The sequence below is a fragment of the Abramis brama genome (genome assembly GCF_963993115.1).
Source record: "Abramis brama genome assembly, chromosome: 2".
Classification (NCBI taxonomy): domain Eukaryota; kingdom Metazoa; phylum Chordata; class Actinopteri; order Cypriniformes; family Leuciscidae; genus Abramis; species Abramis brama.
The window spans coordinates 1,687,789-1,710,124 of record NC_139964.1 but is presented as its reverse complement, the minus strand read 5'-3'; the positions used below and the strand labels follow the sequence as shown (position 1 = coordinate 1,710,124).

Genomic DNA, 22,336 nt, shown 5'->3' with positions numbered 1-22,336 from the left:
GGCTTAATTGGTTCTCAACATTTTACTTTTTAAAATCTCTATGCCCCTAATTATGATGACCCGGCTTTTTTTCGTAAAGTATTTAATCTTCTACCTTCTCAAACCGATACTCACTTTATAGTTGGTGGCGATTTTAACTGTATATTGGACCCTGTTTTGTACAAATTTCCTGTTCGTTCAGATCCTTCTCTCAATTCTACCTCAGTCATTAAACATCTTACTGAGTCACTGGATATTGTTGATATTTGGAGGCTACATCATCCGGCTTATAAGGAGTACTCATTCTTTTCCCATGTTCACAAATCATATTCAAGAATAGATTTTTTTTTTATAGACTCTAAATTATTATCCAATGTCTCTACATCCATGTATCATAATATACTGATCTCTGATCATTTTGCTGTTTCGGTATCTTTAGATTTTGGCTGGGCAAAGCCAAGTTATAATTGGAGATTTAATACTTGTCTCCTTTTAGATGAGAAATTTTGCCAGCATATTTTGGATTCCTTGACAGAGTTTATAGAGATCAACAATAAAGGAGATGTTTCTGATTTGGTGTTATGGGAAACTTTAAAAGTTGTGATGAGGGGACACATAATTCCCTACGAGTCAGCAGTAAAGAAACTCAGACAGAAACGCTTGGTGGAGATAGATGCTCGTCTTGCCCAATTGGAAAAACTATATAGGGATACCACAGACTCTTGTGTTCTAAATGACATTATGTCACTTAAATATGAATATAATAAGATAACGTCAGACCAGGTGAATAAGATGTTATTAAAAATTAAGCAGAAACATTTCGAGATTGGGGAATAAACCAGATAAATTATTAGCTCACCAGTTAAGGGGTTCCTATGCCAATTTGTGGAATTTTATGCAGACTTGTACAAATCCAAGAGGTCTGTATCATCTGAGGTAATTTTAGACTTTCTTCATTCACTTTCCCTCCCAAAATGAAGTGAAGCTGACCAGGAAATCTTGAATGCTGATATTACTATTCAAGAGATAATGGACGCAATTAATGCCTTTCCTAACGGAAAGACCCCTGGCCCTGATGGCTTTTGTATCGAATTTTATAAGAAATATGCAGATAAAATTGTACCCCTTATGTTACGGATGTTCAATCATTCCTTCAGTAAGCAGAAATTTCCCTCCTCTCTATACTCCACCAATATTTCTTTACTTCTTAAGAAAGGCAAGGATGAGACTGATGTTTCTTCTTTTCGTCCAATTTCTCTTCTCAATACGGATTTAAAAGTGTTCACTAAAATTTTGGCAACAAGATTAAACAAATGTATTTCAACAATTATTCATCATGACCAAGTTGGCTTAATCCCTAAAAGATTTTCTTTTTTTAATGTTAGACGTTTCCTAAATATAATCTGTTCAAAGCTAAATTCCCACTCTAAATGGGCAATTATCGCATTAAATGCAGAAAAAGCTTTTGATCAAGTTGAATGGAATTACATATTAACCACTATTAAAGAATTTAATTTAGGATATAGGTTTTCTTCCTGAGTCAGCATGTTGTATCACCATCCCTGCGCATCAGTGTTAACTAATCTCGATAGATCACCGCAATTTGAGTTGCATAGGGGTACACAACAGGGGTGTCCACTTTCACCCCTGTTGTTTGCCATTGCCATAGAACCTTTGGCAATAGCCATTACGGGGAATTTCCACCAACTGCAGAACGGCTGTGGATCCGCTCCGGAACAGCAGCGGAGTCAATAGGTTTCCATTAAAGTCAATGTGTGTATTTTCACTGACTGCGGAACAGCTGCGTTCCAACACCGTCCCAGCTCCGGCGATCCGCAGCCCTCCGGAGCAGATACGCAGAGCTTCTATTTTTGCTGGATCCTGGAGAGCTCCGCAGCAATTCAGCACAGGGCAGATTGTGCGGGACAGGAAGTTGAGCACAGAAACAAAATAAAACATCCAGTTAATTTTCTAAATAAAATACACTGTGCTCACAGTGGATCATATTTCCCTGCACTACACCTTGAAAACGTCATAATGGGCGGAGACAGGCCTGATGGACTACTCCTCTGGATGGAAACAAACTGTTGCTGGTTTTGTGGTTCTGTTTATAGTAACTACATCCTGTTATATCGCACAATCATACGTGAATTCGCAAGATCTCGTGGGTCCTCGTGACTTCAGCTGTCAGTCATGGCCGCAGCCGTTCCGCAACAAATCTGGACCTGGTGGGTATTGAAGGATGGCGGAGCACGAAGCCGACACACAGCGGAGCCGATCCGCAGCCGTTCCGCAGTTGGTGGAAATCTGGGGTTAGACACCATCCACAGATTCTGCCCCTAAGCTTAGGTCAGGTAGATCGTATCATATCTCTTTATGCTGATGATGTTCTTTTGTACCTTTCAGATCCTGAGCGCTCTGTTTCCCCTCTGTTGGATTTATTAAACTCATTTAGTAGCTTTTCTGGTTATTCTGTTAACTGGCAAAAAAGTGAACTTGTGCCTGTCAGCAACAATATAGATCCAGGTTTTTTTGCTTTACTAGACAACCTGAAGCAGGACATAGAAAGATGGAGATCACTCCCTATATCAATGATCGGCCGCATTAATGCAATTAAAATGGTGATCCTTCCTAGATTTTTATATCTCTTTCTAAATTTGCCCTTTTTTTACCCAAATCATTCTTCAGAACTCTTGATTCCATTAATATGCCTTTCGTCTGGGGTTTTAAAGTTTGCTCGTATATCCAAAACTCGTGTGTATAAACCCAAATACTTGGGGGGTTTGGGTTTGCCCAACTTTCGTCATTATTACTGGGCAGCGAACTGCAGAACATTAATGTATTGGCGGGATTCTTTTCTGGGCATTGTTCAAGTAGACACCCCCTCCTGTTCTAGCGATAGAACAAAATACCATCCACTCATCTCTTTCTGCTCTGCTTTTTTCAGCACCTTTGCCTATCAAAGAGGTTGCCAAAAATAATTTAATCCTTAACAACTCCATCAAAATATGGTACCAGATCAGAAAGGTAATTAAGTTACCAAGTACTTCGCTGTTTACTCCTATCTGTTATAATCATGCGTTCAAACCCTCACTTACAGATAACGTTTTTTAGGGAATGGCAAGGTAAAGGAATTCTCAGTATGAAAGATTTGTATATTAAGAATGCATTTCCCTCCTTTTCTCAACTCAGCGAGAGATTTGACCTTCCCTCTTTTCACTTTAGATATCTTCAAGTTAGGAACTATGTTTGTATAAATATTACACACTTTGAAATTTTGCCTTTAGAATGTAAAATATTTGATTTATTTTCTAACTCTCCTAATGCCAAGGGCCGAACATCCCTATTTGTAAATGCTTTTAAAGATAATACAGATTTTTCTACATTTCATTTGAAAAATGCTTGGGAAGAAGATTTAGGGATTCAGGTTTCTGAGACTGTTTGGGACAAATGCCTTTTATCTGTTTATTCTTGTTCTATAAATTCAAGACACCAACTTATTCAGTACAAGGTATTACATAGACTTCACTATTCTAAAATAAAGCTTAGCAATTCTATTCTTCTGTCTCCCCTATATGTGATAAGTGTAAAGCTGCCGAAGGTACCCTAGCACATCTTTTTTGGTTGTGTTTAAAAAATTCAGAGTCTATAACTGTGTTCCTGACCCAGTGATAGCAATTCTTGGTTGGTCAAACTCATTGGAGTCTCTTAGTCCAAAGGTACGGTTACCTGTTCAATACGGTATGATTGTAGCTAAGAAAGTTATCTTGCTTTTGTGGAAGAAAAACACTAGACCCCTCTTTTCTGACTGGCTAATTGGACTCACTTCTACATTACATCTGGAAAGAATTAGATACTCCATTTCTGGGAATTCTGCAAAATTCAACAAGATGTGGAAACCAGTTTTTACTTTTTTGTCGAACCAGAAAGACTAAATATCTATTTATATATTTTTTTCAGATCTGTAACAATTACGTTCTGTAATTATTGTGATTACACTTTGTAGCAGAGGTTGGCTTTGTATATCGCCATCCTTTTTTTGTATTATCATCCTTTCACCATTTCAATCCGGTTTTAGACCTAATCATTCGACAACTACTGCTCTTTTAAAACCTACTAATGATGTGTTTTCAGCATCTGATACTGGTTATCTTACAGCGGCTATTTTATTGATCTCAAAAAAGCTTTTGATTTGGTGGATCACTATCTACTTTTAGATAAGATGTATGCAAATGGTTTATCTCAAAATGCATTATTATGGTTTAGTTCGTATCTACATAATAGAAAACAATGTGTTGTTCTTAAAGGGAGTAGATCTGATTTATTTGTTCAACAAAGAGGTGTACCACAAGGTTTGACACTGGGTCCACTTCTTTTCTCTATTTTTATTAATGATCTGCCTTTAATCTGCTCTAATTCCTCTGTTCAACTATATGCAGATGATACTGTCAATTATACGTCTAAACCACATTTATTGCAAATTCAGACTGCTCTTCAATTGGATTTTAATACCTTACAGAAATGGCTGTTATCTAATAAACTACTGCTCAATAAAACTAAATCTTACACTATGGTCTTTGGAACAAGACAAACTCTTAAAACAAAATCTAATTATTACTAATTATAATTTTTATAATTATACACAATCTAATTATAACGTGCAATGACGGTACTTCTCTGCATGAGCTTGATAAAGTTAAATACTTGGGTTTATGGCTTGATTCTGAAATTACATTCAAACCTCACATTGACCACCTTCTTCACAAAATTAATTTTGCAACCTGTGTTTTATTTTGATCCAGAAACTGTTTTACACTTAGTGTCCGAAAAAAACTTGCCACACAACTGATATTGCTACTTTTTGACTATGCCGATGTTGTTTATCAAAATGCATCTAAAACTAGCCTTCTACCCCTTAATACAGCATACAGTAATCTCTGTAGATTTTCTCTTGGATGTTCCTATAATACTCATCACTGTGTAATGTATAATTCACTTAAATGGCCCTCACTCAATATAAGAAGACCCATACATTGGCTGCAACTCATATTTAAATGTGTACATTTTAGCTATCCTCAATATCTACAACAGCTTCTGGTGCCGTATTCTTCAATTCATAACCTTAGGCATTCTACACAATATTTTTTTTTTCACTCCTATAGTCAAAAAAGCATGTTCCCTTTCAGTCGCTCACGTTCGACATAACGTCGACGTGACGACGTAATTGGGATCACTTCAGGGAGCCCTATCAACTTCGAGTGTCTACAGAACGAGCCAATGAACGTTGGCGTGCGTGAATGCGTCACGCGCCCCCGCCCCGCCGCGCGGGTATAAACAGGAAGCGGGCGCACGCACACATTGTCTTTCACTTCGGAGCCGAGCTTCCGTGAGACTTCTGTCTACTAGAATTCAGCTCTTTGAAGACTTCAAGAGGAGATCTACTCTCTGCCTGTAGTGTTGGTGTGACGGCGCGATCAGCGGTGGCCGCGAGCATTGCAGCTCACAACTGCTGTTTTCACAGCACTATTGTTTGTGTGTGTGTGTGTGTGTGTCGGTTCGGTGGGCGTTTCCCCTGTGTCTGTTCATTCACACTGCGGCTACCCCTGGGTGCCTCAGCACTAAGAGAGTGTTTTCCAACCTTTTTTGTATTTTTACTAAAAGAGCAACACAAGCGTGACCCTGCGTCTTTTTCAAGATGTCATTCCGCTTGTGCGTTTCTGGATGCCGTCGTTCCCTGGCGCCAGCAGATGGCCACAGTAGTTGCCTCTCGTGTTTGGGCATTCAACACGCTGAGGCAGCTTTTGTGGATAGTTCATGTTCCCATTGCGGGAATATGACTATCTCAGCGCTTAGATCGAGACTTACCTCAAGGGAGGTGCAGTCCCCTCGCCTATGCCCCGATCTAGTGTTTATTCTGCCCCGCAGAATAGACCTACTTCGGCGCATGACCAGGGTGATCTGAGGATTACCGTGAGGGCTTCCCCGTCGAGTCAACCTCCGCGGGCCCCTCACGCCTCACAAGCGCTGTTGCCATTGGGGCCCCTTAGTGAACGTCTTGGTCCTTCTCCGGAACGACCAACCGTTTCCTTTGGGGCTCCAGCTGACGATCAGATGTCGATCGCAGCATCGGAGGGGGAGCTTCAGTCCTCTGGAGATGACGACTCGGCTGTGTTGCCCCCTTCGGGGCGTGTAGTGTTGTCCGAGACCGATCCAGAATGGGCGGCTATGCTTTCCCGGGCCGCCGAGAAGGTTGGGTGGAACCCTCCACCACGTGAGGGCCCCAAGAGGGCGCGCTTGGCAGTCGACGCCGCCGCCATGCCTTGTCACTCCCGAGCCCCTCTTTCATCGCCAGCAGGCAGCAGTGGCTGTGTCCTGGACGCACTGACGCCTCCGCACACTCACTCTGCCCTTCGACGGAAGCAGGTATGTGTTGCACCACACACTCAGACCCCACTTCGGGCCGCTGTGCCGTCCGAGTCGGGTCCCTCCATTCCGCCGCGCTGCCCCACCCCGGGTACGTCTGTGGTGCCGTTGGTCCCGCTTGCTCGGTCTCTGGGAGCCTGATTAACGCTTCCCAGCCGGTCTCGCTGGCTCATCTGTACCATCAGACTCGGCTATGCGATTCAGTTCGCCCGGCGCCACCCTGCTTTCAAGGGCATCCTGTTCACCCGTGTTCTGGCGGACAATGCCCCTGTGCTCAGGGCAGAGATCGCAGTCCTACTGGCGAAGGACGCGATCGAGCCGGTCCCTCCTGACATTCCATATGTTGCACTGCCCCCTCGAGAGGCAGCCCCCTCCATATGTGTATTCTCCACGTTACCTCCCTGCGGGCAGGATGTGGCTCCGCAGCGTCCTTTCCCCTGGAAAGGTACACTTTCCCAGTGTTATTAAGAGTACACTGTGTGGGGTATAATGGAACAGCAGTTGAACTCCCTCTACGCAGGTCTTCCGCCCCAGCAGTTGGGGGTCTGAGAGTCTTGCGTAGGGCGCTGGATGTGGCAGCAACTGTGGCGTTTTCCATGGGATCCCAATTACGTCGTCACGTCGACGTTACGTCGAACGTGAGCGACTGAAAGGGAACGTCTCGATATGTGTATTCTCCACGTTACCTCCCTGCGGGCAGGATGTGGCTCCGCAGCGTCCTTTCCCCTGGAAAGGTACGGTTTCCCAGTGTTATTAAGAGTTCACTGTGTGGGGTATAATGGAACAGCAGTTGAACTCCCTCTACGCAGGTCTTCCGCCCCAGCAGTTGGGGGTCTGAGAGTCTTGCGTAGGGCGCTGGATGTGGCAGCAACTGTGGCGTTTTCCATGGGATCCCAATTACGTCGTCACGTCGACGTTACGTCGAACGTGAGCGACTGAAAGGGAACGTCTCGGTTACTGATGTAACCCTCGTTCCCTGAAGGAGGGAACGGGAGACGTAACGTCGGGAACGGGAGACGCCTTATTTCAGAAACTTTCATTTTTAGTTTTTTCAATAACCATGCATAAACATTATTCTCTCAAAAAATACAAACATGTATATACATGTTGCTCACATATTATGGTAGCCCTGTTTGTGCTAAATAGAGTGTAATTATACCTTTGCCATTAATATGTTTATAAACAACTGAAAAAAGCACAAATGTCAGGGCATGTCAAAACATCTCAAGGACCCCAAAAACACCTTAGACCCCAGAGGGTTAACCAATGCAGAACACGCAAACAGGAAGAACCTCTGCACACACTGACAAACACACGGCTCACCTCTGACCAAACTATTCATCAAACTACTGCAATAATCAAATGTTTGTTTTCTATTTCTCTTATTCTTTTGTGTCTCTTTGCCTCGGATATGTTGACGGTTCTCAGAGCTGAAGTCATAAATCCCAGAGGAAAGAGAAATCACATGATCTCCTTGAATAATGGTTTGCTCTGGGCAGCACTGAGATCGAGTGGAGAGCAAATGCCTCTCAGATGTGTCTCGTCTGTTGTCTTACTGTACTGACTCTTTTCTCTTTAGTTTCAGATAGCTAAATGAAACTATAGCAAACCGAGCAAAATCTGATCAATAGTATTTTCTATATTGACAGAGCTGAATAATTCTTCTGTTTGGTTCTAGATCAAGATATTCTAGAGTCTGTTATGTCAGTGTGAATCTCCAGAAGAGGACGTGCTGCTTATTTCATCTCTTTCAGTGCTCGAAGTGGCACCGGCATTTTTATATTTTAAGCTGTAGCGTACCCTCACTTTTTCTTGAGTACCGGCACTTCTCACATGTTGCCGGCTCTTTTTCTACTCAGCACCAAAACCAACCAAAGCCCCACCCCCCACCAAAAGAATTTGTGATCGCCTCAGTCCCCTTTAAACCTCAAATGAAAATGGTGGCAGGCTTCGGCTCCTCCTCGTCTTTTAGTCAGCATTATTCAGCATGTTCTTCATGGCGTAGCGCCAGAGGCAGAGGGACAAAGTGTGTGTCTATCGATAGACTGTCATGATATCACAGTTTAAAGACCATAATGCCGTTTACATAATGTGATGCATGAGCGATACGAGAGTTTCCCATCCAGTGTAAATTATTCGCTGCGTTCACCCATCATCACACTATTGATTCCTCCAGCGAAAACATAACGTGAAGACACTTTAGAAAATGTTATTTTCATTTGAAAATGTTATTTTTATATTAAAACGTATTATTGTGGATATGGCATTAGATTAACATCATGCACAGAAATGATTAAAAACACAATCACACTTTAAAAATTATTTGTTGGTTTAACTTAAAGTAGCATGTAGTTCGGAGTAAAATCGGCCTAGGGTCCTTTGCACCATGACCTCGAGCCAAACCCCCCCAACCCCCCCAACCTTGGCTCAAGGTTGTGGTGCAAAGGACCCTAGGTTGATTTTACTCCGAACCATCCCTTTAAAATTGAGTAATTTAAACTAACAATTTGAGTTGATACAATGAAAGAGATTAGTTTATTCAACAGAAACTTTTGTGAACCTAAGCTGATTTGGTAAAAGTTTGTGAAAAGTTGTGAAAATATTTTTTTACAGTGAAGTGACAGACAGCACTCAGTCAATGCACTGATTTAAACTGCTGATAAGAGTGAAATACAGAAACAGAGAAACATCATGTAGTTTTTCGTTCTACAAAATAATGACCCAGCAGCTGATTGTGACATTTATACTGTCTTTTTAAATGATGTTTTATAAACAAAGTTCGGGAGGAGCACGTTCAAATAATCAATCCAATCTACTCGTCATCAAACAATTATGTCTACCCTAATCAGCATGACAAGAAGTATATATATATCCACTCTGTCAACTCACCTAATATTCCTTGACAGTTTTCCAGCATCCCTCCACCACCCCGACTCCTCACTCTTGGCTCAATCTTTTACAGCCAGGAATACGGGGGGAGTACAGTGGGTTCGGGCCGAATACCGAGCCCGGAGCACTCTCCTCGGACAGCACGCCAAATACGCATTTATTCTATCTGACTTATTTGTAAGTGTGAACTAGTGAAACTCTGTTTAAAGTGAACTGGTTCAGTGACACGACACACACAAGTCAGATACATTTCTGCAGACTTTATTTCTTTGATAAACTTTATCATTTTTATGTAATTTCTTAACAGGTTAATCTCATTTCTGGCGTTTTCTCAATCATCAAAGTAAAACCCTTAAACACGAGTCTCAGGGAACAACAGAATTCGTCTGACATTCACTACTGAAGAAAAGTTGCTAAACCTCTCAGTCCGAGTCCGAAAGGCACTGAGAACCTCAGAGTCGAATCCTCCTCTTCACTGAAGACTAGAGACTACGTCTATTCTTTTATTTTAAAAGACCCATCAAACCTTCTCCTCGGACTGAAAGAGAAGTGTGCAGCGGACAAGCTCCGTTACTATTTGTTGTTGTTACAAATGTCTGAAGCTGTCCGAGGCTTGAGTTTGAGCTTGATGGGGTCTTTGGGAGCCAGTAGACCGTATAGGCCGAGCTCTAGAGGAACCTATGAAGAGCAAGAGAAGGTCAGTGTGAGCGAACGAATGAACGAACGTCCTCCTGTTACCAGACACCAACCCATTTTCTCACCTGTGTCTCCGCACACACAGAGACGTCGAACCTCTGCAGGATCTCCACGATCGCCAGCTTAATGGTCACCTGAGCAAATCGCATCCCAATGCAGTTCCTGGGGCCGAGGCCGAAGGGCATGTACATGTAGGGGTCAATGGTCTCCTTGTTTCCTTTAATGAACCTGTTAATAAGGCAGGAAAGAGACACGTTGGGTTGAAGTATCTATACAGACAATTACTCTAAAGAACCAACCTTGGGTTCCTAGTGCAACAGTGCAGCTTACTTTTTCAGCAGCCTTGGTTCCGGAAGTATTTTTTCCATAGTGATTTTACAGATATTTTCTATAGAGTTATAATCCATGAATCAAGCCAACCAGCTATCAGAGAATGTTCTCAGATGTTCTCTCAAAGTTATGAAGAAACGTTCTTCCAATAACATTAATGGAACGTTCGTTCAAAGTTATCTGGTCTTTAATAATGTTCTCAAAACGTTAGCACAAAAACATTATTTATACATCATTCATGAAGCAGTCTGGCTGAAACATTTTAGTTGGAAGTTCATCTATAGTTTTTTTAAATGTTACTACTCGTTTGAGAACATTCAAAAGTAACGTTCCCATAATGTTTGAAGAATGGAACGTTCGCATAACCAATACAAATTGGATTAAATAAAAAAACTGGACTTTTAAAAGTTAGAAAAATGGACGTTAAAAGAGTTCTCTAAGTGCAGTTTTATAGTTTTGATTCCCTGATATGTAGAGATTTATTTGGGTTTTATGGGTAATGCAGTTTCTCACCAGGATTCCTGCTGATAAACACAATTCTTTGAAAAAATAAGTTTAAATAATGTGGAATGACAGCATAATCAAAATCAGATACCATAGATGAGCAACCTTGTAGCTCACAATAAGGTCTGTCTTTTTATAAGTTATCATTAAAAATGAATTGTGGATTTGAATGGGATTTTCCACGTCCAGGACAGACTGTTGGGCTTTATTGTATTTGCTAAAGCTTGACTGTAGCTTCACCGGACTCGTATAATGAGTGAAACAGGAGAAACCCGTCCTGACCTCTCTGGTTTGAAGCTCTCGGGGTCGCTCCAGTATTCCGGGTCTCTGTGAAGAGCGAAGGTCGGGATCATGACGACCATATCTTTAGGGATGATGACGCCATTGATTTCCACCGTTTTCTTGCAGACCCGTTCAAGTCGAGCTACGACAGGGAACAGCCGGAGGGACTCGTTCAGCGCGGCGTCCAGATAGTCCATGTTCATGACAGCTTCGTAGTCCACTGGGGCCTTCAACACACAATCAATGGATAAAGACTCAAATTCATCACGCCGATCCCAACGAGTGTTTCAATGGAGTACTACCTTATTTGGGAAGGTCTCGTCGATCTCCTCCTGCAGTTTCTTCATGGCCTCTGGGTTGGTTGCGAGATTGTAGAAGAAGAACGACAGAGTGCTGCTGCTGGTCTCGTAACCGCCGAAGATGAAGATCATGGCCTGCGATAAGATCTCGTGGTCACTCAGACCTGCACAGGACACGGTTTAAGGTATGTGTCTTCACATATGGAAGAAAGATCTTTCTTATGGTTAACCATCTGAGATGCTTCACCTTTCTCTGTGTGTTCCTCGCCATGCTGAGTTTTCCCTGCCGTCTGAGAATCGACCATCAGCTGCAGGAAGTCAACTCTCTTCTGCAGGAATTCAGAAGAGGGGTTTAAAACATCATGACTATTTAGTTGTTGTAGCAAATTAGCTCAAAATAAATATTAAAAATCAATCATAACTTGTAATAATTATATATGAATATTTGGATCAGTTAATAGAATTAATTTAATGTAGTAAAATTACAATCAATCAACCTGTTTGTCCCGTGAACAATTATTTATTAATTCTAAGAAATGTTCATTTCCGGGGGAGGGAAATATCTTTCTTACTGTATAGTACTACTAAGAGTCTGTAGTCACAGTCTAAATCGTAAAATAAACTTTATTGCAAGCAGAGAATCAGAACCAAATACGTATTGTGCACAAGTTTTATTAACTAAAATCACAAACATAACTAATCTAAACACACAACATACAATCACACAAACTTGGGTAAAATGGGAAGTGACAAAATGAAACCGGAAGCAGGAAATGGAACTATGGAAAAGATACATTTAACTATGAAAAGAACCATCAGCTTATTATTTTCAGAGCACCTCATTAAATGTATACTTGCATGGCCTTTGCATTGAAAGCATTTCGTGAAGTTTCTGAAATAGGATTTTGATGGTCCCTTTAGTCTCAATCGATTTCTTCTGCCTTGAATGAAGAAATGGTGATGAACTTGCATGGTTTGTTTGACTCTGTTCTGGTTGAAATTTCTCTCTCTCTCCATGAGCACATGGCTGGAGCGCAGATTGTGCTCCCTGGGCTGGAGAGGCCATGCAGAACAACCAGGAGAAGGGAGGAAGTCGGAAGAGTTGATGGTTGGAGTTGCATGGTTGGAGAATGAATCAATTGTGCCAAACTCCTGATGTTGTCCTTGTTCTGTCATGGTTGAGAGAGTCCTCTCTCTCCTGAATGAGCTCATGGCTAGTTGTGAGTCAAGGCCTGCTAGCTTGGAGCCTGGGGCCTGGGGCTTGGTGCGGCCCCGCAGGACAGCAACCCGAATGTACAAGAGAAGGCCAAGAGAGGGAAGGGCTTGTGTAGAGGCCATTTAAAGCCTGAGAATAAGAAAGTAGAAAGGGGGAAATTCCAAGCGGGAAATTCCTCTGTTGGGAGGATTTGTGACTCTGTTTCAAGTGTGGGCCTTGCCATTTGTGTCCATTTATACTCAGATAGATATCACAAACACACACACTGCATTCTATGAGAAGGCGATGTGAGTCATTAAATGAGGATTAATTAGACAGGAGACACGATATAGGTGGGGTTACATTAACTAGAAGTTCTCTCATAAAGCATGCATGACATAAAAGACATCACATAAAATTATCACACACATTGTCCTGGGATGCATGTTCATTTATAGATCAGTTTGTCTATAATTTAATGCAGGAAAGTCTGTTTTAAGGGCTGTAGGTCTTTCCTATGGCCTCTGTCTTATCACGACCACATTTTTCAGAACAATAAAACCATCTTATCTGATGGTCCCCCTGCTTTTCTGCTCTCTTGCCTCTTTTGGGGAGATATTTCATTCCTAAAAGTGGGTTTTAAAGCTTATTTGTTAAATGTAACAAATAGTTATGCGTCTGATTGTCTCAGTCGTTACATTGTTCATGTTAAGTGTTTGTTGTACCTTCTTGTGGTCGTTGGCCACTCTTTCAGACTTGATCTTCTGTAAGGCAGCGTAGAAGAAATCAGTCACAGATGACGGGAAAAAGCTGAAATCCATTTTTTCAAGGATGGGTGTGATGAAAGGAAACAAAGCTACAGAAGAAATTAGAAAAGGTCTTAACAGGAGATGTTCTGGCAAAGTTCTCTCAAAGTTATGAACAAACCTTCTTCCAGTAACATTAACAGAATGTTCATTCAAAGTTATTTGGAGTTCTGTAAAGAGTTTGTTCACAGAGTTTCCTACATTAGCTTTTGAAGTGTGCTTATCTGACAGGCCTAGTTGAGTTCTTTACCGCTGATCAGGAACACAGGGTTTAGTAAGTCAAACTTCAGCATTTTCTTTATGTTGGTCACAAATGGATCTTTGGGGTTGTTAAGGGAGTCGATGTCCACGCTGAACGCTGTGCTGGTCACCACATCCATACTGTACCCACCGAAGAACCTGAACACATGCAGTCAAGAGAAAGCCATTATTATTCTCATCTGACAAATATACAGCCTATATACTGTACTCTATATGTAGTGAATGTTTCCACTGTCCGGGAGGTTATTAAAGGTGATTGGTGAAGAAATTGAACACCTATGATAATTATAGTGATATTATCACTATAATCCTGTCTGCCTGCTGCTGCTTGAGTTGGTTTGCGTCTGAAAGCTTTGTATATCTTTCTGTCTTGAATCATTATTTACTATCATTCCCTGTTGTTTATACTGCTAAATATAACTTACTCAACATCAAATATTAACCTAACATCGCTAGCTTCAATCTAAATCGTTGCAACACGCTAGTAATTCACTAGCCTGTTAGCGTGCCATCCGTGCACTCTTTATTTATTTCTTTATTTCGCTCACGCCTTTTCCAAATCCATCAAACAACTGTGGTGAGTATCAGTCAGTCAACAAACACGGTGAGTTATGTAATTTTCTCCTCTTATTGTCACTTGCACTTCATGCAACATGTTTAGCATATCCTTCTCTGTCAGCACAGGATTTACATGTGATAAATGCAGGGAGATAGTCAGGCTGGCGGAGAAGATTTCAGAACTAGAGACATGCATCCAAACTTTAATTGAGGTTAATTGTAAGATTGCAAAGGCTTTAGATACTGATTTGGATGTGACTAGCTTAGTGAACTCTGTACAATGTTCGGTTCCAGCTGAAGTAGAGCCCATGCAGCAGGGGAACTGGGTGACCGTGAGACGCTGCAGTCGCGGGACAAAACACTGCTCTTCCATTCCGATTACAATAACAAATAGATTCTCCCCACTCAGTGAAACACCCACTGTGAATCCTGTTGAATGTTCCCTAGTTATTGGTGATTCTATTACACGGAACTTGAAAATAGAGACACCAGCCACCATAGTCACATGTTTGCCGGGAGTCAGAGCGCCTGACATCAAAGCAAATTTATAAATGCTGGCTAATGCTAATCGTAAATTCTCTAAGATTATTATTCACTCTGGCCCCCTTCCTGTTTGCAGGAGTGATGAGATACTTAGTAGATTGTCCTCACTAAATGGCTGGTTGTCTAAGTGGTGTCCACAAAATAATATAGAATTCATAGACAATTGGAAAAGTTTTTCGGGCAGACCTGACCTGTTGAAAAGGGATGGTATTCATCCCTCCAGGGATGGTGCTGCTCTTCTCTCTAGTAATATGGCACATAGTCTTAGAGCTCAAACATGACAATCTAAGGCTCAGGTCAGGAAGCAGACAGACTGGCTAAACCAACCGTCTGCTAGCTGTCTCACGTCACCAAGGTCAGATAAATCCCATCATATAGAGCCTCTTTCACTTAGATATCATCATATAGAGACTATGTCTGTTCCCTGAATTAGGAAATACAAAAAACGTTTCAACCCATCTAAGGGTAAAAGTTTTATTGATGTTCAACAAATAAAAAACAGATATAATACAGATGAGCAAATGATAAAGCTTGGGTTGCTGAATATTCGATCCCTTACTTCAAAAGCTCTTATTGTTAATGATATGATTACAGACCTAAATGTGCTGTGTTTGACAGAAACCTGGCTAAAACCAAACGATTACATTACTTTAAATGAGTCCACCCCGCAAGATTACTGTTATAAACATGAACCTCGTCTGAAAGGCAAAGGGGGAGGTGTTGCTGTAATTTATAGTAATATTTTCAGAATTACTAAGGAGTCTAGATAAAATAAAGATAAAATCATAATTGTTGGTAATTTTAATTTTCATGTAGATAATGCAAAAGATGCATTGGGATTGGCATTTAAAGACATTCTGAACTCTATTGGAGTTAGACAACACGTGTCAGTACCTACTCATTGTCGTAATCATACTCTAGATCTAATATTATCACATGGAATAAATGTTGATGCCGTTGAAATTCTGCAGCAGAGTGCAGATCATTATCTAGTTTCGTGTAAACTTAATTTAGCCAAGGCTGCAAAGCAGACTCCGTGTTACAAATATGTTAGACCTATCACTTCTGCCACTAAAGATTGCTTTATTAATAATCTTCCTGATCAGTTTCATCATCTCAGCATCCCAGATAGCTTAGAATAACTCGATATTGCGACAGAAACTTTTAACTCTCTTTTCCAGCAACTTAGACACAGTTGCTCCTTTGCGCTTAAAGAAGATTAAAGAAAATATTCCAACGCCGTGGTACAACGAGCACACTCGGGTCCTTAAGAGAGCAGCCAGAAAAATGGAGCGCAACTGGAAGAAAACAAAACTAGAGGTATTTCGCATTTCATGGAAAGAGAGCACGATTGCATACAGAGAGGCTTTAAAAGCTGCTAGATCTGATTATTTTTCAACCCTATTAGAAGAAAATAAACAAAACCCTAGGTATTTATTTGAAACAGTGGCTAAACTAACGAAAAATAAAGCTTCAAGCCCAGACGTTTCCAAGCAGCACAGCAGTAATGACTTTATGAACTTCTTCACTTATAAGATTGATAATATCAGGGAGAAAATTATAACTATGCAACCGTCTACTACAGTATCGCATCAGACAGTGCATTGTAGTCTCCCTAAGGAAAAATTCGATTCATTCATTGCTATAGGAGAGGATGAATTTACTAAACTCGTTAAATCATCTAAATCGACAACATGTACTGTATGTTAGGCCCTATACCAACTAAGCTACTGAAAGAGATGCTTCCAGAGGTCATAGATCCTCTTCTTACTATCATCAATTAATCTTTGTCTCTAGGATACGTACCAAAAACTTTTAAGCTGGCTATGATTCTTGATCTATGAACTTGATCCTACAAAATTAGTCAAAAACAGGCCGATCTTGAATCTACCTTTTCTGTCAAAGATACTCAAAAAGGCAGTATATACAAATATGTTCCTTTTTAGAAAGAAATGATATCTGCGAGGATTTTCAATCAGGATTTAGACCGTACCATAGTACTGAGACTGCTCTCATTAGAGTCACAAATGATTTGCTCTTATCATCCGATGGTGGTTGTATCTCTCTATTAGTGTTACTCGATCTTAGTGCCGCATTTGACACTATCGACCACAACATTCTTTTAAATAGACTCGAAAATTATGTTGGCATTAATGGAATTGCATTAGCATGGTTTAACTCACACTTATCTGACCGTTATCAGTTTGTAGAAGTAAATGAAGACATTTACATTTAAATTTATGCATTTGGCAGACGCTTTTATCCAAAAGGATTTACATTGCATTTCAAGGTACACATTTACATTCTTATCAGTTCTTGCTTTCCCTGGGAATTGAACCCATGACCTTGGCATTGCAAGCACCAACTCTCTACTGTTTGAGCTACAGGAGCTTGCTGTTCACTGTGTACATGCTACCCTTGGGAGATATCATTAGGAAGCATGGCATTATTTTCACTGTTATGCTGACGATACTCAGCTCTATATTTCTTCACGCCCTGACGAAACTTATCAATCCACAAAATTAACGCAATGCATAGCTGATAAAAAACTGGATGACTAGCATTACTACTAGCATTACTACTACTTAATTCTGAAAAAACAGAGTTTCTAATTATTGGACAAAAAACTTCCTCACATAATAACCTAGAATACTCTCTTACACTTGATGGCTGCTCTGTCAAGTCTTCGTCGTCGGTTAGGAACCTGGGTGTGCTCTTTGATACCAATCTTTCATTTTAAAGTCACGTGTCTAGTATCTGTAAAACCAAATTTTTTCATCTTAAAAACACATCTAAATTACGTCATATGCTCTCAATTAAAAATGCAGAACAATTAGTTCATGCATTCATGACATCAAGGCTAGATTATTGTAATGCTTTACTGGATGGTTGTCCTGCACGCTTAATAAATAAACTACAGCTGGTCCAAAATGCAGCCGCTAGAGTTCTTACCAGAACAAGGAAGTATGACCATATTAGCCCCATTTTGTCAACACTGCATTGGCTCCCTATTAAACATCGTATATATTTAAAAATACTACTGATTACTTACAAAGCACTAAATGGTTTAGCTCCCCAATACTTGAGCGAGGTCTTAACGCATTATAGTCCTCCACGTCTATTGCATTTTCAAAATTCCGGCCAGTTGATAATACCTAGAATATCAAAATCGACTGCGGGCGGTAGATCCTTTTCCTATTTAGCACCAAAAATTTGGAACAATCTTCCTAACATTGTCCGGGAAGCAGACACACTCTGTCAGTTCAAAGCCAGATTAAAGACACATCTCTTTGACCTAGCATTCACATAATACATTATAGACTTCTATAATTCAATGTTAGGTTGCATAGTTTAGATCAGCCGGAACCGGGAACACTTCCCATAAATCCTTATGTACTCGTTACATCATATGAAGAATGGCGTCTATGCTAATATTAGTCTCTCTGTTTATCCCTAGGTTTACCACAGTTCGCTGGATCCAGGCCGTATCCAGATCTGACGAAGGACCTGCTCCTGGGCGCGACGACAACGTAGTCCTGAAGTGTCAACTAGTCTCTCCCCTGTGAAGGCCTCCCTCCCTTCCCTTTATCTCAGTACAGATAAAACGTTCTTGGGATAATTCCGGTTCGCGTGGCTATGCAGACGGACAAATTTCTGTATTATACATTTTTAAGGCCAGACAAGTAGTTTGTTGAGGGTTGATTTGTGAAGGACTACACGCCTGCGCACATATATATTCAAATGCGCATACCTATGGACTGAACACGTGATACGCATGTGCCAGCTGGCACTGTTTTGTGCAGATGAGCGGCCAGAGCGCGTTAAGAGTTTTTCTGTTAGAATGATGTCGTGTAAGCGGCCACTAAGCTAATAACTAATGATCTTCGCACTGTAAGTGAATAAATCAAAACTAAATTTAGCTGGATAATAACTTTATCCTAATGCTGTTGTACAGCCTAAACAATCTGTTACGGTAATTTCTATTATAACTGTAAAACTGCTTTGAAACAATTCATACTGTTAAAAGTGCTTTATAAATGAAGGTGACTTGACTTGACTTGACTATTGCGGCTCCGTTCTTATCTCTTCAGATATCGAGAAGCATTTGTGATTGTGGCAAGGGGGCCGTGGTTCCGCGAGGTCTGTACTGGAGAGAGAGAAAGGAGACAAGTGGTGCGTAAGTAGGTCAAGTGCAAATGACGAACACCTGTGTCTTGTTGCAGTAATTGGCATGGAGAGACCGGATATAAGCCGCTGTGGAGTGAGAGACAAGAGAGAAGGACTAAGGACTCGTACGCCGCCAGCCAGTGGAAAGGCTGATCAAGAAAGTGGAAAGAGTCAGAGCTGATATAGCGGAAAGATTGTTTAGTGTTAATGTGAAATTGTTTTGTGTTGTAGCGTTGACTACGGTGAATGCGCAGTGTGCGGGCCTATTGTTTTGATTGTTTTCCTTTTTTTTTTGTCAATAAATATTCGAGTCTCAGTCACGCCGACCCTGTCTTCTTCCTTCCAAACCCTGAACCTCATCACAGTGATATTATGCAATATGTCTCACTCTTTAATATCCACGTTTTCTCCTCGTGTTGCTGATTTCCCCAGATTCTGAACTAGAATTTGAGAGTGTGTCTTCATGATGCCAAACATCTAGAGTGAGAAGCAGAAGTACATCATCATCATAACATCTTCATCACACACAGATAATGTTTGATATTTATTAGGAAGAGAATCAAACACACACACATCCTCCTCAGCATGAATGATGATGTAGTTCAGTTCAAATTAGTCATTCATCTCAAACTGAATTCTTGTTTGTATTGTAGCACAATAGTACTGCCTTCAAGTAACGCTTCAGATAAGCGTAGAGTAAATACTGCTATAAAACTTGCTTGCGTGAGAATGATCCAGATAAAGACTCACGGACCTCCTTTAACCTCCCGCTGGTGAAAGTAGGCGAGAGAACACTGCGTATTCTCCTCCAGTCATCGTCTTCAACGATGGACACGGCGTCGTACAGCTGCCCGTTCAGACGGAAGTTCTGCCAGATCAGAGGAAAAATGTGTATACAGTGAAGATAAAATGACAACACAAGCACAATCTGGCCTGAAAAAATTCTAATGATTAATAAAAATAATTCATATTTATTACCTGAAGTACCTTTATATTTTACAGTGATAAAAGATGGGAGGAAAAACTATATTTCAATTAATCTGTATTCTCTCGTAAAACTTTTGCATCCCCAGAGAAACTCAAATCTTTTGTTCCCAAAAAAACTATGCGTTCTCTCACAACATGATACTGCATGGGTTGGCTGACCGTATTCAGAAGTAGATCTTTACGCTGGAACTTCCTAAGGATCTAAATGGACTTATCGATCTGGCATTACGAGTGGACGCACAGTTACAGCGACTGGAGAGGCGAACTCACCAGGCGATGGTTTCCGAGAACCCGGAGTATTCCAGAGCCAGCGGTAAGAATACGGTCAGCCCAGCTTTAGATCATGAACCCATGCAGGTGGGTAGAGCTCGGCTTTCCCTGGAGGAGAGAGAAGGATGAGGGGCCTCTGCATGTACTGCGGGGAGGTCGGGCACTTTTTAAGAGACTGTCCAGTAAAAGATGGACTCTCCGTGGAGAAATCCTCATCAACTCTCCTCCCGGTAAGACTGCAATGGGCAACCAAGTTTCACCAATGCCAGGCCTTATTGGACTCGGGAGCTGAAGGTAATTTTCTGGATAGAACTTTGGCACTTAACCTTCAGCTTCCTATCATTCCCCTCACTCACAAGATTTCCGTCAGTACACTTAATGGACAGAAACTTCCAGACATCTCATCCACCACCGACATCATCACTCTCATCACGTCAGGGAACCATACGGAGAGGTCAAACGTGCCCCAGGAGTACCTCGACCTGAAGGAAGTGTTCAGTAAGTCCCGGGCTGCTTCTCTACCTCCGCATCGTTCCTATGACTGTGCTATAGAGTTACTGCCAGGTATGCCTCTGCCTAAGGGCAAGTTATACTCACTTTCTGCTCCAGAAAGAGAAGATCCAAATGCAGTAAGTATCTTTAATGAGGGAAATCCGTTACTCAAAATCCAGTCCAGGCAGAGGTCATAACCAGGGTAGCAATCAAACATAAACATAAACATAAACAACGGGCAATAACAGACTTAGAAACAGAACTCAGAAGTGGCGTGATAATTACAAGGACTCCGTGACACATACTAAAACAGACAGGGTTATATACACAGGGAAATGACAATGCTAATGGGGAATTGGCTGAGTGCAATGATTAGTGACAAGGGACAGCTGAGTGCAATGAAGAACAAGGATCGTGGGGAATGTAGTTCAGAATGTGACAGACACCGGGGGGAAGGAGGACATCTAGTGGTGACCCAGGGAACTCAAACCAGACACTGTGACAGGGCGGGGTTCTTTTTTGTGGGTAAGAAGGATGGTTCTCTGCGACCTTGTATTGATTACCGAGGGTTGAACAACATCACGGTAAAGAATACTTATCCTTTGCCGTTGATGTCTTCAGCTTTCAGAGGTTGCAGGGTGCATCCGTCTTCACAAAATTGGATTTACGTAATGCTTATCATTTGGTTCGCATAAGAGAGGGGGATGAGTGGAAGACGGCGATTAACACCCCCAGGGGGCATTTTGAATATTTGGTCATGCCTTTTGGGCTGCCTTTTCCAACTCTCCTGCGGTCTTCCAAGCACTCGTCAACGACGTGTTGAGAGACATGGTAGATCAGTTCATTTATGTCTACCTGTACGACATACTGATATTTTCTTCGTCTCTCCAGGAGCATGTTCAGCACGTCAGACGAGTGCTCCAAAGGTTGTTAGAGAATGGGCTTTTTGTCAAGGCAGAGAAATGTGAATTTCATGCACAGTCTGTTCCTTTCCTAGGGTATATCATCTCATCCAAGGGAATGCACATGGATCCTGACAAGGTTAAGGCTGTGGTGGATTGGCCAAGTCCAGATTCCTGTAAGGCCCTACAGAGGTTTCTGGGGTTCGCCAATTTTTACCGACGTTTCATTCGTAACTTCAGCCAACTAGCTGCTCCTCTGACAGCCTTGATCTCCCCCGGAATGACGATCAGGTGGTCTGGTGTAGCCGAAGCTGCATTTTCCAAACTCAAGAGCCGCTTTGTTTCGGCTCCCATTCTGATTACCCCTGATCCTTCACGTCAGTTCGTGGTGGAGGTCGATGCGTCAGAGGTGGGGGTAGGTGCGGTTCTCTCCCAGCGCTCTTCTTCGGATGACAAGATGCATCCTTGCACGTTTTTCTCCCATCGCTTATCGCCAGCCGAACGTAACTACGACATTGGTAACAGAGAATTGGTGGTGGTCAAGTTAGCATTGGAAAAGTGGCGTCATTGGTTAGAAGGGTCGGGGGTACCTTTTATCGTCTGGAACGATCATAAGAATTTGGAATATATCAGATCCGCCAAAAGACTCAACTCCAGGCAAGCTCGGTGGGCTCTTTTTTTCGGTTGTTTTGATTTTTCTCTTTCGTACCGCCCGGGTTCTAAAAACATCAAACCCGATGCTTTGTCTCGTGT

The 22,336-nt window shown here is 41.6% G+C and overlaps 1 protein-coding gene across 2 annotated transcripts in view; it reads right to left on the bottom strand.

Annotated features, from left to right (window-relative positions):
• Nucleotides 1-22,336, bottom strand: part of LOC311077473 (cytochrome P450 3A30-like) — a 34,402-nt gene that overhangs the window by 4,849 nt on the left and 7,217 nt on the right. Inside the window, exons 5-13 of one of the 2 annotated variants that reach the window (XM_084106002.1) lie at nt 19,687-19,800; nt 19,321-19,409; nt 13,654-13,802; nt 13,323-13,453; nt 11,650-11,731; nt 11,406-11,566; nt 11,104-11,330; nt 10,053-10,215; nt 9,537-9,969 (exon numbers count right to left, since the gene is read on the bottom strand). In XM_084106002.1, the coding sequence (XP_083962128.1) occupies nt 9,865-9,969; nt 10,053-10,215; nt 11,104-11,330; nt 11,406-11,566; nt 11,650-11,731; nt 13,323-13,453; nt 13,654-13,802; nt 19,321-19,409; nt 19,687-19,800 (1,221 nt within the window). In that variant the 3' untranslated portion in view covers nt 9,537-9,864. Of the gene's footprint in view, nt 1-9,536; nt 9,970-10,052; nt 10,216-11,103; nt 11,331-11,405; nt 11,567-11,649; nt 11,732-13,322; nt 13,454-13,653; nt 13,803-19,320; nt 19,410-19,686; nt 19,801-22,336 lie in introns of those variants that run through there. The other variant, XM_084106003.1, reaches the window with a different exon arrangement.